At 45.0% G+C, this 14998-nt stretch overlaps 2 protein-coding genes across 5 annotated transcripts in view; one reads left to right on the plus strand and one right to left on the minus strand.

Moving 5' to 3' along the window:
• The window catches only part of LOC135399031 (receptor-type tyrosine-protein phosphatase dep-1-like), a 22976-nt gene extending 21488 nt beyond the window's left edge, over positions 1-1488 (minus strand). The window contains exon 1 of one of the 4 annotated variants that reach the window (XM_064630669.1): positions 1338-1488. In XM_064630669.1, the coding sequence (XP_064486739.1) occupies positions 1338-1388 (51 nt within the window). In that variant the 5' untranslated portion in view covers positions 1389-1488. The remainder of the gene's footprint in view (positions 1-1337) is intronic. The other 3 variants (XM_064630668.1, XM_064630670.1, XM_064630671.1) reach the window with 3 other exon arrangements.
• LOC135399030 (uncharacterized) lies at positions 129-14579 on the plus strand. The gene is made up of 5 exons (XM_064630667.1): positions 129-162; positions 9594-9867; positions 10496-10709; positions 11072-11235; positions 11912-14579. The coding sequence occupies exons 2-5, from the start codon at positions 9633-9635 to the stop codon at positions 13921-13923; spliced, it is 2625 nt and encodes an 874-aa protein (XP_064486737.1). The 5' UTR covers positions 129-162; positions 9594-9632; the 3' UTR covers positions 13924-14579.
• The last annotated feature ends 419 nt before the right edge of the window (positions 14580-14998 follow it).

Genomic DNA, 14998 nt, shown 5'->3' on the forward strand with positions numbered 1-14998 from the left:
GCATTCGCTATGAGTCTGAGCGCCTCCGAGCGAATAAGTATCAACGTCCGTAGGTGACGTACTTCTTCCTGTTCGCCTTTTATAGGTTCAGTACTGTCTCTGTGGCTCGGTGTCAACGTACATCTGTCTCATTTTAGGGGAATTTATGTGAATCTCATTCAGGTAAACTTGATTTGCAATCAATGCATGATGTAAAACCCCGAGACTAGGGAACACGAAGGTATAGTTTACCGATTTAATCTCAAAGTAAGAGCTCGTGCAACACCTCGTACACCGTTAAAACAGAACTTCACGACATAGCACGCTCCTAGCCAACTGTCATTTCGAATGATATCATCCTTGTGTGGATGATATCATTGATGACATCATGGATGATTGACACATCCATGATGTGTCCTTGTTTGCTGAAAATGGGAGGAGACGCCTATCTGAGGCACATTATGCTTGTCCCATATAACCCCTCCTCCTGCTTTGAACGAATCATGACACAGAATGATATCATTCGGTGTGGTGGTTGGCTAGGAGCGTGCTATGTGGTGAAGTTCTGTTTTAACACTGTAGATAGCATCTGGCCTGCGCCCCACGTGACACAGCGTCACACACGAAGGCCTGCTGTGGATGCTGCTATGACGTCAATGAAAGAGCAAACAAGAGAAAAGATCGAAGCAGCTCGCAAAGCTCACGCAGGCCTCAGTGAGTTGGGCAGTGTGCAGGCCTTGTACTATCCAGGAGGTGTTTGGCTTGGGCCAGGATATTAAAAAAGAAGAAGAAGAAGAAGAAGGTGCGCTTAAACGATGAGTGGCTCAAATTCAGCTATCCCGCAATTCTCCGACAACATGCGATTACGAAGTGAACTAACTTTAGGTAATGCGTCGTCCAGTGGTTATGTGCGCTTACGGACAGGATGTCAACCTGTCCGCATAGACCACCTGTGAAAACCGCCTCAAGGTCACGCTCCTAGGTTTAGTATTCACCCTTCCACTGTTTAGAGACAGAAGGCACAACGGGAAGTTGTCTAGGGTACCCAGCGTCAGCGGCTACACCCTGACACTAATTTCAGTTAAACACTTTCATTGTTTGCAAAAAGTGAAAGGGTTTAACTGAAATATGGGACACGGCGTGGCGCCACATGTAGTCGCTCACGCTCGGAACCCTAGAGAACTTTCGGTTGTGACTTCTCTTTTTAAACAGTGAATAAAAACGGATAAAAAGAAAGCCTCGTATAATACGAAACACAGAAATGGAACACAGAAATGGAATGGCCGGCAAAGTGCACATAGGGCTCGTCTTCGCGACCCATGCTGGAGATCAATATCTTAAGGATATTAATGACTTACCATTAAGATGAACACAGGAACAGCCCAGACAGAGACATGGAAGCTCCCCATCACGCCCTATTGTGCTCCTCGGCCTTAGAGAATGACACCGACTCAAATAGACTGCCAAGCGATGCTGTAACCGCCGTATAGGTGGGAAAAATTGCTTCGATCGAGCTTTATCAGTCGCTGCGTCAACAGGGGTTGTCACCTTTTATCGAGCCGTTATCAAGCGAGAAACCGTATGGCCATTCTCCAAGTGAACGGCTCCACGAACTATGATTACAAAGTATACGCACATCATATACAGTCATGTCTCGCTTATCCGGAGTTCAGATACCCGGGAAACTCGTTGTCCGGACTACATTACCGGGAACGTTACCGGGAACATTGGATTTTGTCTCGGTTATCCCGAATTCGTTATGCGTATCCGGACAGCAAGTAAGGGGAACAATCTTCCAGGACATAGGTCATTCTGATTCGCTTTTCCGGACAACTCCTCTGTCGTCTGTCCCTGGCATGTGCTGTGTTCGCATTATTACGGAAAAGGTCACATCTCACGTGGACATTCTGTACTATTTGACTCCCCTTTCTTCAGATGCCACTCCCTTTTGATGTGTGCTGGCACATGGTAGAGATGGTAGACGATAAACGGAAAAGGTGTACCCAGCGGGCGCAAGAAGTCCACGTGTGAACGTCAATGCCCAGGCCGTCCGAAAGCATCGCATGTCTTTTGGAATATGCCAAAGGCATTTGTAAAAAGACAAAAACATGCGTGCGGGACCAACTTTCTGAGACATTACCCTTCTTTGAACAGCAGGGTGACGCAGCAGGTGCCGTGGCTGTGACCAAACTTCTGTCACACGCGTGCCTACTAATTTCAAGCAGCTGACTTCGCATGAATTTGTGAAGTAACGATCTTTTCCTTGCTTTTTTTTTTCTGGGTCTATAAAGCGGTCTTCCAAATTTCTCGGGTTTCCCCGGAAGTTTGCTTGGTCTAGTTACCCGAAAATTCGCTATCCGGACGAAAAGGGACGACACCCGAGGTGTCCGGATAATCGAGACATGACTGTATAGCTACTTATGAGTGCTTGGGAGCCTGTGAACCGTAAACACCAAAAATAAGCAGCGTGCACACGGATGGACATGGAATACTGGAAACCCAACCGTATTCCAGGAAAGTTTGCCTCCTCACAAATTGACTCAGATCATAGATGTCTCACGACGTGAACTCACGAAGTACCAGGTATGTACTACTGTGACGGCATTGACAGAGAGAGAGAGAGAGAGAGACGACACTGAGGCCGACACGTTGACGGCGTCCCTGTCCTGACTTTCCGCTCTTCGCTCTTTCACTATGTAAACAGAAGGCCTCGTTTATCAAAAGCCGCTTCCCAATACCGTATTCGCTCGGCTTGCTTTCAGAATGCACTCCATGTGTTTTCCAGATGAATTTTCTCGGATACAAATACAGTCGACGCGTTAAAAAAATTCTTGCACGACGACGTATATCGTCCCTAATCCATGTGCTTTCCTTCCTAATCTAGCCAGCCTAGGCCATCTCCCGCTGTACGACTGTAGGACATTGTATCTGAACCAGATATTTATATAGGTCGAGGGAAGTGCAACAAATCAAACGGCCACGAAGTTTTACAGTGGTTGAAGAAAAAAGATGCGGACAACAGATTTTAGGGAAGTTGGAAACACTCGTTCATTTAATGGGCAGAAATTAAAAGTTATATAAAAAAAAGGGGGTCGACATTTCGACAGTGGCACTGTCTTCGTCAGGACAAAAGATACCAAGATACCTTTGCCAAGATACCAAGATACCTTTACCAAGATACCAAGATACCTTTTGTCCTGACGAAGACAGTGCCACTGTCGAAACGTCGACCTTTTTTTTTTATTTTACTTTAATTTCTGCCCATTAAATGAACTAGTGTTTCCAACTTCCCTAAAATCTGTTGTCCGCGTCTTTTTCCTTCCACAACTGTATACATTTGAACATTGAGCCATGCCTCCTGCCCAAGAAGCACACCAATATTGTACCACACAACACACGTACAAACAGCATAAGTACAACCTACAGATGTAACGTGATATGTATATACGAGGGGCGTTCAAGTCAAACCGGGACTTTTCATTTTTCACAGAAGTAAAATGAACTTACAGGCGAGAAATTAGTTTTTTTTTTTTTTAACGTAATCTCCAGCTGCACTAAATCACTTGTCCCAGCGGTTCATGAGGGCTTGGATGCCAGCAGCGTGGAAACCCGTAGCAGCCATGATCGGACCGCATTCTTGACCTCGTCGTCGCAGCTGTAGTGGTGGCCCCCAAGGAACGCCTTCAGTGGCCCGACCCCGAAGAGATGGAAATCGCTGGGGGCGAGGTCAGGACTGTAAGGGGGACGTGGCAGCAACTCCTAGCCAAGTTCCTGTAAGGTGCGTGTCGTGAGATGCGCGGTATGCGGGCGTGCATTGTCCGGTAGGATGAGGACTCCTTTGGTGATGAGGCCCGGCTTTCCGAAACTGGAGGTGTTCATGAATGATAGTGTTCAACGTTCCCACAGAAAGGTCCGTCTTTCGAGCCAGTTCGAGACATGTTATCCGTCCAGGCGCTCTACAAGTTGGATGTTCTCAGGAACTCTGACACTGGGCTCTGAGCCGCCCCGGCCGGGATCGTCCTGCACTGATGTACGGCCGTCTCGGAACCGTTTGCACCACTCAAACGCTTTGCTGCGGTTAAGTGTATCGTGGCCATACTGAGCCTGAAGTCTTCTGTGAATTTCAGATGACTTTACGCTTTCATTCACGAGAAATTTCATAACAATTCGCTGTTCGATGTGCGCGTGCACCTCGTTGTCGGCCATCTTGTCTAGCTCTAGCACGTGTCTGATGTTTTGCACAAACTTTGGACCACTGATCTCGATTGTAAAAGGCTGGATCGCGGATAGGGAGCGCGAGCGTGAAGATACCGGCCGCCATCTTACTGTACCCACAACAGTCGCCGCAGCGATCATGGCAACTTCTTGCAATTACGGTCGTACCAACCGTACTGTAAGGTTACAGGGCCTAAATTTATACAGGTGAGTCACTCTTTATCGAGGAATAAATAGGCGTCCATTCTGTATATTTAGTTGACCATTATGAAGTGTTTTTTTGCCCAAAACGAGCACTGGATGCAGGCTGCTTGATCGCTCTTCCGACGTTCAATCGAGCACACTTGCATTTTACCCGGCGGCAAATACAGTTTGAGTGCAGAATATGCTTGAAAGAACACGTTACACTACACAGGTAGTGTTGTCATCAATATATGTGCGAGCACTCGAGCGCTTTTTTGCATGCATTGCTAGCATGGTACACGGTGTTCTCTGCGGAAGCAAGTGGCAAAGTGCCACATTCATTTCTTTGAATTACCTTCACGCACAAGTTCGGTATTACGTCATAATGAGACCACGATTGTCACCTTTTTTCATGTATTGGTAATGTTTTGTGCCTTGGTTTGATTTGTGACAAAGAATCCTACGTAACGGTGGAGTGGCGCGACTTGAATAACGCCTTTGTGTCTCAGCTGTATCGTCAGCTTGTTACGATAGTAATAATTTGTAGCGTGTCGTGCTATTTGTAGCAGTTTTTAAGGCAAAAGTGGTCTCTCAATACAGGTTTTGTCATGCGGGCTACCCAGTGAATTATCTGTGCAGTGTGATACGGCTGGGTGTACAGGTAAGTATGTTCCTCATCCACTGGTTTCTACTTTACAGGAAGGAACAACCTCAGTGCACGCACTGTGGTTAGCCTCTCTCAGTTCTGCATATTTTCTTACATGTTCACATCAGAAACACACCTTAGACTTTAGGCTCCTTCACCCAGCAATATAATAATTAGAGATTGTACTTCATTTTAGAATAGTTTTTAATCTTTTTAATTTTTAGAAGATACAGGGATTGTAAACCATGTTTTAAACTGATGTTTTAACATTTGTCCGATGCATTTATTAAACAACATATTCATTTTTAACTGGTTGCACCCAAACCAATGTTCTGATGTATTATTTCTTTTGTTGTCGATGCACCATAAAAATTGGAATAATCATCATCAATGCAGGTTACTTCACAGCTGCCTCAACATACTCAAGAAATGGGTGCAGAACCTGCGTAATGCCCACAAACTTTGACTACTACAGCACCTCCAGAAAGTAAAGGCATATGTGTCACATGGGATTTTTAAAGGCATTCACAGTATATAATACCTTGTATGAACTGTTGTTGATCTAAGCAGCCTCTACAGTGCACTCTCAGAAATTAAAACTTGTCAGGGAACTGTGATAATTGTTCCAGTTAATAGGCATGCACATGTACGCTATAAGAAGAAAATTATTTATTGAGAATGCACTACTGTTGATCACACTCATGCAGCTGTAGGTTTACCTTCGGCCTCTTGGAACTCTTTTTTTTTAGTTGCCTTAGCTGCAGGAGGAGTGTCATCCAGCATGTCAACTACTTGCAGAAATATTGACGTATTTAAGATTATGACACAGTTTGAAGGGTTTCAATTCAGGAAATTTGCAGTGGCAGGGCCTGCCAGAGTGAAACCTACTGAATATTTTATGGTGTCGAAGTGGCAGTTCCTCCAGGATAGGAATATCTTAGATGGGAGCAAAAAGCTTGAAATTAACAAAGTGTTGTTTGCATTAAGCAATTTGTAATACACTGAACACATAGGCAGCAAAACAAAAATTTTAAATTCAGCATGTATGAAAATTGGGTGCAACAAATTTGCATAGTGTACGTGTACATTGTCATTCCTGAGATATATATTGTCATTGCAGGGAGATCACAAAACAATAAATGTATTGTTTTGTCACTTCCCTGCACATTCATTGTATCTTGAAATGCGTATATGCCAGAATAAATGTTGAACTTGAAAAATGTATATTCTCTTCATTCATAGAGCATAACATCACTTATCTTCTTTACAAAAGCATATCGTGTTACATCTTTATCACGCAAAACGCACAACCAAGAAAGCCATCTTCCATTAAACATCACGTTTCAGACATGATTCAGTTGGTATCATTTCATAGACAGGGTACACCAGGGCTCGAGTTTCAAGCTCCAAATCGTCATGTTGCAGTTTGGAAACCGTACATGTGTAGTGCAAGAGAGCCCTCGCACATTAAAATGAGTCACCGTTACTGAAAAGTAACTCCTATGAGAGAGTCTGACGCTGCAGAAAAGTGTGCAAACTGCGGAAAGTGTCATAGAAGATCTTCAGAAATCGTGCCTGGTTTCACGGCAGTGCTACCACACTCCCTTTTAGATGACGATGATAATGATTGGAGTTTCAGATGTGCAGCTGCATTTTTTGCAACGTGCTCCTCCTCCTTCTCTGGCTACTCATGTTGTTTACGTCTGCTGTTGATCACATTCATTTATCACATATTATATTCTTATATATTATTGTTATATTATCACATATTCGATCACATTAAATTTAAAATTTAGCATATATGAGAAAATATCAGGATGGAAGTTGCTATTCATTGCTCATTCCAACCTAAAATTGAGTGCTACAAATTTAGAGAGCGTACCTGATCATTGTCATTCCTAAAATATATATTGCCATTGTAGCAAGGTCACAAAACAATAAATGTAGCCTTTTGCGACCTCCCTGCACGTTCATTGTATCCTGAAACGCATAAGTGCAAGAAATAAATCTTGAACTTGAATAAACATGATGTTGTATAAACTTGACATAAGACGTTGAATAATATAATGAATGATATAAAATATTGAATAAACTTGAACTCGTATATTCTCTTTACTCATCATCAGTGATCTTCATTACAAAAGCATATCGTGTTAGACTTTTTTGTTTGCGTTTCACAGACTGGGTACACGAGGGCCAAAATGACAAAATCACAACTGTTTCAAGCTCCAAATAGTCCTGTTGCAATTTGAAGACCATATGTGGAGCTGCATTTTTTGGAACATGCTCCACATAACAAGCATGACAAACTTTTCTCACGCTGCAGTTGTATCCAACAAAAGCATATGAGCGCTGGAGAAGGACATTCAGTTTGGCACAACCGCGCCTGCAAATAATCAGAACAAATAAAGGGAGAAGCAAACAAACATAGAAGGGCTGTACTTCAAAAAGAGATAAGTCCTGTGTCTCAAGGAGGTGTTACCACTTTCTAAGTTACTTAATTGATTAAGTTCATCACTATACCTGATTAACTGTCCTAAAGAGTGTGATCTAATTGCGTGAAGTAATTATTTGGGCTGCTTCGGTGTGTCCATATTTGCGAGGCAAAGCACCGCTGTCGTTTACTAAGAGACTCGTGCTAAGGCGATGCTTGATATAAATCATACTAAACGCATACACGGCTAAAACAACGGCTGTGATTCTACAGAACGATCTCTTTCTGCCATGCGAGTATATCTCTTCCCGGACCGTTCTTTATGGAACAATTTTTGTCCAGAACGCAGTACGGGATATTATATACATGGTTGTTGTTAACCTCAAGTCGTTTCTTATTGAAATATTGGCTGGGAAACGTGCTGTAGTACAATCCCCAGCGCTGCACTACAGTGACGGTCTAGTTTCGGAATGCAAAACATAATGTAATTAAGAATCGAACGGCAGGACACCTGTGAAACACTGTTAGGATACATCAGTATACTGGCACCTTACAAAATTGTGTGATGACAAACAACGACACATGCTTGCAGCGCAATAAATACTCACAATCTCTGTTGCCTCCCATTGTTTTCTATGGGCGCACACAGCACTTTAGGGCCCACCAACATGGCGGCCCGAAGGCACGCCTCTCCCCCACGAGCCCCTCTCCCATGCGCGATCCAGCCTTTATACATAGAGATCAGTGCTTTGGACCACTACGTAGTGAACGCGGACACCTGTCGCGTGTGAAAATGATGAAAAAGAAGTTGCAGGAGCCATTTGTACACTCAGGAGACAGAAAGTTCCGGTTTGACTTGAACGCCCCTCGTATATATATGTGTGTGTGTGTGTGTGTGTGTGTGACGTAACAAAGAAGAGACCGAACTCACGCTCGTGCATTAAACTGACATTGCTCGGGACGGATGTTCCTGTGTTCATCACACACACACACACACACACACATATATATATATATATGTATTAATAAATTCAGTGACATCTGAAACCCGTAAAAACTGCTCCTAATCTGAAAACACTACGCTGGGTAAATTAGGTTGCCGGAAATAAGGTGAATTGTTGGGTAAATAAGGACTAATATAAGACAGAGCTCTGACAAAACTGCCTGGCCAATATAGGTTCACAATACTGAAAGCCCATATTACCAGTATTGACCGAATATGGCAATTGCAACCTGGCCCGGTATTAGACCAATATTGAGAAACGATATTGGCCAGCCAGTTTTGCCAATGAGCTGCCACTTACATTGGTCCTATACGGGCAACCTAATTTTCCCAGCGCCTATGGATAGCGGGACAATTTGTCGACCTAATTTTCAGCGTTAGGAGCAGTTTGACAGGCTTCATATATGTGCATTTATTAATATACATAATCTTACATGTGCTTGTTCGCAATACGTTTCCAAACAACACAATGATGTTCAGAGGACGTCCTACGTACATACGCGCTTAAATTCAATGTTAGGTTTAAAACATCACATAAATAGGGTAATGGACCAAAACCTCAGCGAAATTTCCTTTCTAAGAGACAACAGATACTTGATTGCTTGTCGTACGAGCTTCCGCAAATTCGAAAGTCCCGCTCGCCTCTGAGTCAAAATAAACCATGACGTGTCTAAGTTTATTTGTGATGACATACAAAGTGAGAGATTGTTTGCAGTAATAACTCACCATCAAGATAATGTCTGTGTTTCACCGCTTTTGGTTTGAGGTATTCAGTAGATCCATCGAAAATTTTCCTTTCATTTTTCCCTTTTCTAGTTATTCAGCAATGGCGATTATTCCCAATACGAAGCGGATATTGGAAGAGTCTCGGGAATATGGGACCCGTACGCCCAGTATTTAGCCAATATTGGTAAAATGTTGGGCATACTGGGCCGTTATACCCAATAAACCGCCAATATATTTCGCATATCTTGGGAAAATCGGGACCAATATTGGGCCAATATTTAGGCAAGATTTAGAGCAGGGCGGTATTTATTCCCAGCACTATCGTCAACGCCAAACCAAACTAGCACGCGATGCACGTAGCACTAGCCACTAACATTTTATTCCACATCACCGAACGTTGCAAACAGGTTGAAGCAGATCAACCCTTTCCGGTTCAGACATCAATCATGAAAGCGGATGAAAGGAACGTAGAACGAGAACCTCCAGAAACACCCTCTCCTGCCAGCGGTTCAACCCATGGTCAGCACGCGAAGCCACCCAAAGCAAGGAAGCGAAGGATGAAGAAATCATCTCGATCCACTCCGGTCTTATCTGACCCTGAAAATGCTGCCTTAACATCCGACATGAAGACCGTCAGCGAGGACAATGCTCCCGCAAAGTCCGACGAGTACCAGACAACATGTGAGTTAGTAGGAGGAACTAGGTCACGCTGAACACTAGGGAGGGTTTTCCGCAGACCCATATACTATAACAGTGTGACTGGTGCAGTAGCGCAGACTGAAAAGTACTTTGGGAGAGGTTCTGTCGGGACTCTGCACACAAGGCGGAGGATCTCAGCCCCATTTCTCCTTTCCCAAATGCACTGCCAAAGGTATGAGTTCCGCGGGGAGGTTGAACCACCGAAGCTCCCCTGGCTGCGTCAATGGAATGGAATTTTTTTTTTTACGTAATACAGCGTAAAGTCAGAAAATAGCACTTATACGAGCGTCGCATACAATATTTGTAAATAATAAACCGAAATGAGCATTATTTACGAGAACTTTTTAAACTCCGAACACGAAGGTATAACGTACACTGCAACCTATGCGAACGGGTTATATAGACGCCCCGAGAGATAGACCCTAACCCTACCCAACCTAACCTGATTTAAACCGCCGCCAGCTCAGCGTCCCCTTGAGCAGTTACAATACTACAGTACAGCCTGGAAGAGAGCTATACGCTTGCCGGAAATATTGCGGTGTTGTGCTCTTCGGTTTTTGGTTTCACTAACCGCTTTTCTCCACACCGTTCATGTTGGTGCTGCTCACAGTTCCTGCACAGACTGAACCAGAGCCTGCCGCCGCCCCAGTAACGACAGAAGATGCCCATCCAGCAGCGGATAGGAAGCCACCACCCAAGGACGCGTCGGACAATAAGCGACACCTCCGTACTCCCTCTGTTCAACACTCTGCAACAACAGGATCAACGTCACCTTCGCCTCGCACGTTTAGTAGGAAGCCAAGAAGTAGCCTGGAAATCATGAGGTACTGCTTTGTACTTCACTCGATATGTAGATCGTAGTGATGCCCTACGTACCTCATTTTCGTAAGCAAATCCTTAAAGTAAAGTCTTGTTCTAGGCGCACGTCATATTCCGTTTGACCTTCCGACATATTCCCGTCAGCGTACCGAACTTGTGCGTAACGCGTTACTAGTAATTGTGTTACTTGTAATCAATTACTTTTTGAGTAATTTTTCGAGTATCAACAGTTACTTTACTGCCAAAGTATTTTTTTAAGTAACCTTAAAAAATTACCAAGTACTACACCTAGCCAAGTACTACACCAAGCAGATGCAAGTGAATCCTACTTCAATAGAAATTTGTAATTCTGTATGTGCCAATGCAGGATACGACGTGAACTCGATAGAGCGAGGAAATTAGGGAGATTGAGGCGGCCTCCCACTCCTTCTACATCGAGCAACGAAGCCTTGCAAGAAACTGATTCTAAAGGAACCTTGCCTAAACCATCCAACCCGGAAAGTGGCGAACGTAGGAGGTCCACCGTGCGTTGTAAGTGGATGAACACAACGCGATGATAAAGACAAACTCTTTATTCAACATATGTATAGACAGAGCGAGTGCGACCCGCGTACCACGTTATATCAAATTACCTCGGTGAACAAATAAAATGGTGCAAGTGAGCTGGTGTGCTGTAGAAAGAGGCAGTATATGTCCTCGAGTTTGAGGAACACACTCGTCGTCATAGTCTTTTGTGTTCCTCAGACTGAAATGAAAAAAAAATGACTGAAGGAAATGTTGATCGACTCTTTCTTAACTGCTTGTGCGTTTTCTTGGAACGTCCGTGGCCGGTATTACAAGCTGAGCAGTTTGCAGATGGCCTTCGACTTTCGCGGGTTTTATTATTCGATATTTTTACGGTTTGCGTTCTGCAGTCCCCTTCACAGCATAGTTCTGCTCGGAGCGAAGAAAGATCGCTCCGTTTGCCTACTACTGCCTTGCTTCTACCGCTACTCATCGTCATGAACTTCCGTGAATCCTAATGAGATCAACGTAATTCTCGTTCGGTGCAGCACGCCATCCGGTCAAGGCTACAGAGATGAGGTTCACTCCGTTAGCCTGTAGTGCGTTTCTGTGTCGTTAGCATGGATAAAGTTGTTTCCCAAAAGAACAATATCATCCGTAAGCGCGACTATTTTTAAATTATATGCTCTTTCTTTAATCGCAGTTGGCTCCACAGTGATCCAAGAAATCGACAGCCAGTCAGACCCCTCTCACCTCCCCAACCGCTTGAACATTGCCGTCGGTGCCTTCATGGTCATCAGCATGTGTATCATCCTGTACATGCTCTACTATCTCAACATACCGCCAAAGGAAAAGTTACGAGCCCACTGCGTATCTAAGACCTGTTTGGACGCCACCATCTACCTTGGTAACATCACCGACGAGAGGTTCGACCCCTGTGTGGACTTCTATAGCTACACCTGCGCGTCCTGGACCAATAAGGTCGACACCGACGTCTCCTTCATTCGAGATTCGCAGCTGTCGCTCTGGCGGGATATTAATCGCACGCTGCACGGTGTCTCAATCCAACCGGACAGGTACGGTTCGCACATATTGCAAGCGTTTTATGTGTCTTGCTACAGCTTCTTGGAGAGTGGTAGTTTGACGGAGCAACCCCACGTCACCTTCGAGAAGCATTTTGGCGGCTTGCAAGATTTCATCGAGAAATCTTACTCCGATTTATTGGGTCATTTGACGCGGATATCGCTCACGGACGGGGTCGATTCTGTATTCGGAGTACGGGTCATCCAAGAAGAAGGAACTCCAAAACTGTACGTAATTCGCAGCCCTTCGATCCGGGAGAAACTAAGCGGTGATGGAAAGGAAAATGCGAACGAGTACCTGCTCGAGCTCATACGGAACTTTTCAAAAACCGTCAAGCAAGGGCTCTCTGTCAAGCCGTACCATCAAGAAGTTCTGGCGTTGGACAGAGAAATAGAGGACGTCTTCAGCGTTAACGAAACGATTGAGGACGTCAACATTCAAGACATACAAAACCTGACCAACCACGTCTCGTCTCAAATGTGGCTACAAGTAATCAATGATACCTTAAGAATGCCAGAAGTATTGGAAGGCAAAATAAAGTTCGAAAGTTTCAACTGCACTCGGCGCGCCTTAGTCCTATTGGAAGAGAAGGCAGACGACAAACTTCGCGCCTTGTACCTTTACCTTCAGCTAGCGGCAGAAATTTTGCACCTCGACTTCCGTCGACGTTTTGCCATCAACGACATCGATAACGTCCATCTGTGTTTGGCGGAGAGTCAAAAGGTGCTGACTCATACCTGGTCCCACCTGTATGCTTCGTTCGCCAAAGTAACATCTGCAGATTCGGCGTTACAGACCCTCTACACACGAATATCGGACGCAGTCCTCAATATGGACTACATCAACTGGATGGACGAAAGGACACAGCTTAAAACCATGAGGATCATCAAGAAACTCACTTTAACAATGTTTCCGGCCGCATCTAATATGGTTTTCCCGTCGGACACCACCTACGCTAATATCAACGTGTTGAGCATAGGCTTCCTAAATGACTTCATCGCCCTTTTGGCCATGGAACAAAGACAGCTCCACAGGTTCCCCCCAGGAATACACCGGACACGTCTGAATCGTCTACAACTTGATGGCGCCATAGAATACTTCAATCCGCTGAACTCCGTTGTGATCCCAGCGGTCTACAGTCTTCCGCACATATTTTATTCGGCAGGGGTGCCACCATACTTCGACGTAGCGACGGTGGGAGTCCTGATAGCTAAAGTACTTTCCCAGGCGATTGGTCCGGTAGAAGGCGGAACGTTCTGGAGCAATGCTACTAAAGAATCTTTCAAGAAGCATTTTCGATGTCTTCGAAGCCTGCACCAAGGAATGTCTTCAACGTACGCTGTGGACGAAGGGAAACTGATCAACGCCATTTTTATGTGGACCAGGAGCCTGAGGATAGCGTATGATCTCACAAGGGCGCAGGATATACCGCCGAAGTACTTGTTCCAGGAAGCAGACAAGACATTCTTCAAGCGTTTCTGCCTCCTGAGCTGCAGCTCGCGTCAGGAACCGCTCCCGCTGACACCACGTGAACAATGCATGCTGCCCGTACTGAATATGCGAGAGTTCTCCGAAGCGTTTGAGTGTCCGGAAAAGCTTGGATTTGAGTCTCTCCGGTGTAGGATATTATAGTCCCGTTGCAGTTTTTTGAAGAACGGGGCCCAGAACCTCGACATGAAAAACTGTTTTGTTTTGGGAGAGCTGATCAAGAAATTTATCTTCGCTGAAATGCGACAGGTCTCAGTACTGATCGCAATAATAAACTAGGCCTTCACTTTCACTTCAACATTCGCTTTTTCCTTTATGGTCCTGAGGCTTTATTCCAACCGCAGGCACGTGTGACGTGGATATGAGGCTTTTCACAGCTGCCAGGCGTCCCCTGCCTCGTTTACAGACATGAGTGGAATGGCCCAGGTGGCCCGTAGTGCGCGCTGTGCATTGTCCTGGCTATGTTATGCATGTCTCCCGCTTTCTAAGGAGATGCACTGCAACTTTATTTCAGCGCAGCGCGTGCGAGCGAGCTTGAGAGAAAGACAAAGACAGAAAATACCTTTTTAACCTAATGTTCTCACCGACAAAGCTGCTTAGCTTGAGTCTCTACATAAGAGGCACATGGTCGAGACAAGTACTGAAAGAAGAGGTACTGGCTTGGAGGACATCGGATAAGGTGGTAGTAATGAGGTACTTCTGACCAAAATTAATGAAGTTGAGAAGCCCCGTTACCATTCAAGATATCGACGCATCGAAGTGTTTTCTGTAGTTTTTCTGTAGTACGCTACGCTGTTCTCGTAATCGGATTCATGGTTTCTGTAGAACCAAGAATAGTAAAGACATTCATCCCTATGGTATCATTATTTTGTATATGCCTACTCCAGAACGGTAGATTCAACAGCTGTCCCATAGGCCCTGTTGCACTAAAGTTTCGTCCGGCGACCGCAGCGCCAACTGTCCTCTAGTGTAGAGCGCCCTTACTAGACTGTCGTGTCCGGCGTGTTCCCTCCTTACCACCGTATACCGGGAACATCATCTGTTTCGTGGAATTCCTTGCGCCACGATTTTTTAGAGCCGTTGTGTAGGTGATGCGTGCCTGTGTACGTAAAAACCTCCGGCTACGCGACCACAAATGGCGCTGCAGGATACGGTTCGGAGTGGCTTCAAACGTCGTGAAGCAGCGGCAGTTAGCGCTGCTCTGCAAGTGAATGGTTTT

This window comes from Ornithodoros turicata, chromosome 6 (assembly GCF_037126465.1).
Source record: "Ornithodoros turicata isolate Travis chromosome 6, ASM3712646v1, whole genome shotgun sequence".
Taxonomy (NCBI): Eukaryota; Metazoa; Arthropoda; class Arachnida; order Ixodida; family Argasidae; genus Ornithodoros; species Ornithodoros turicata.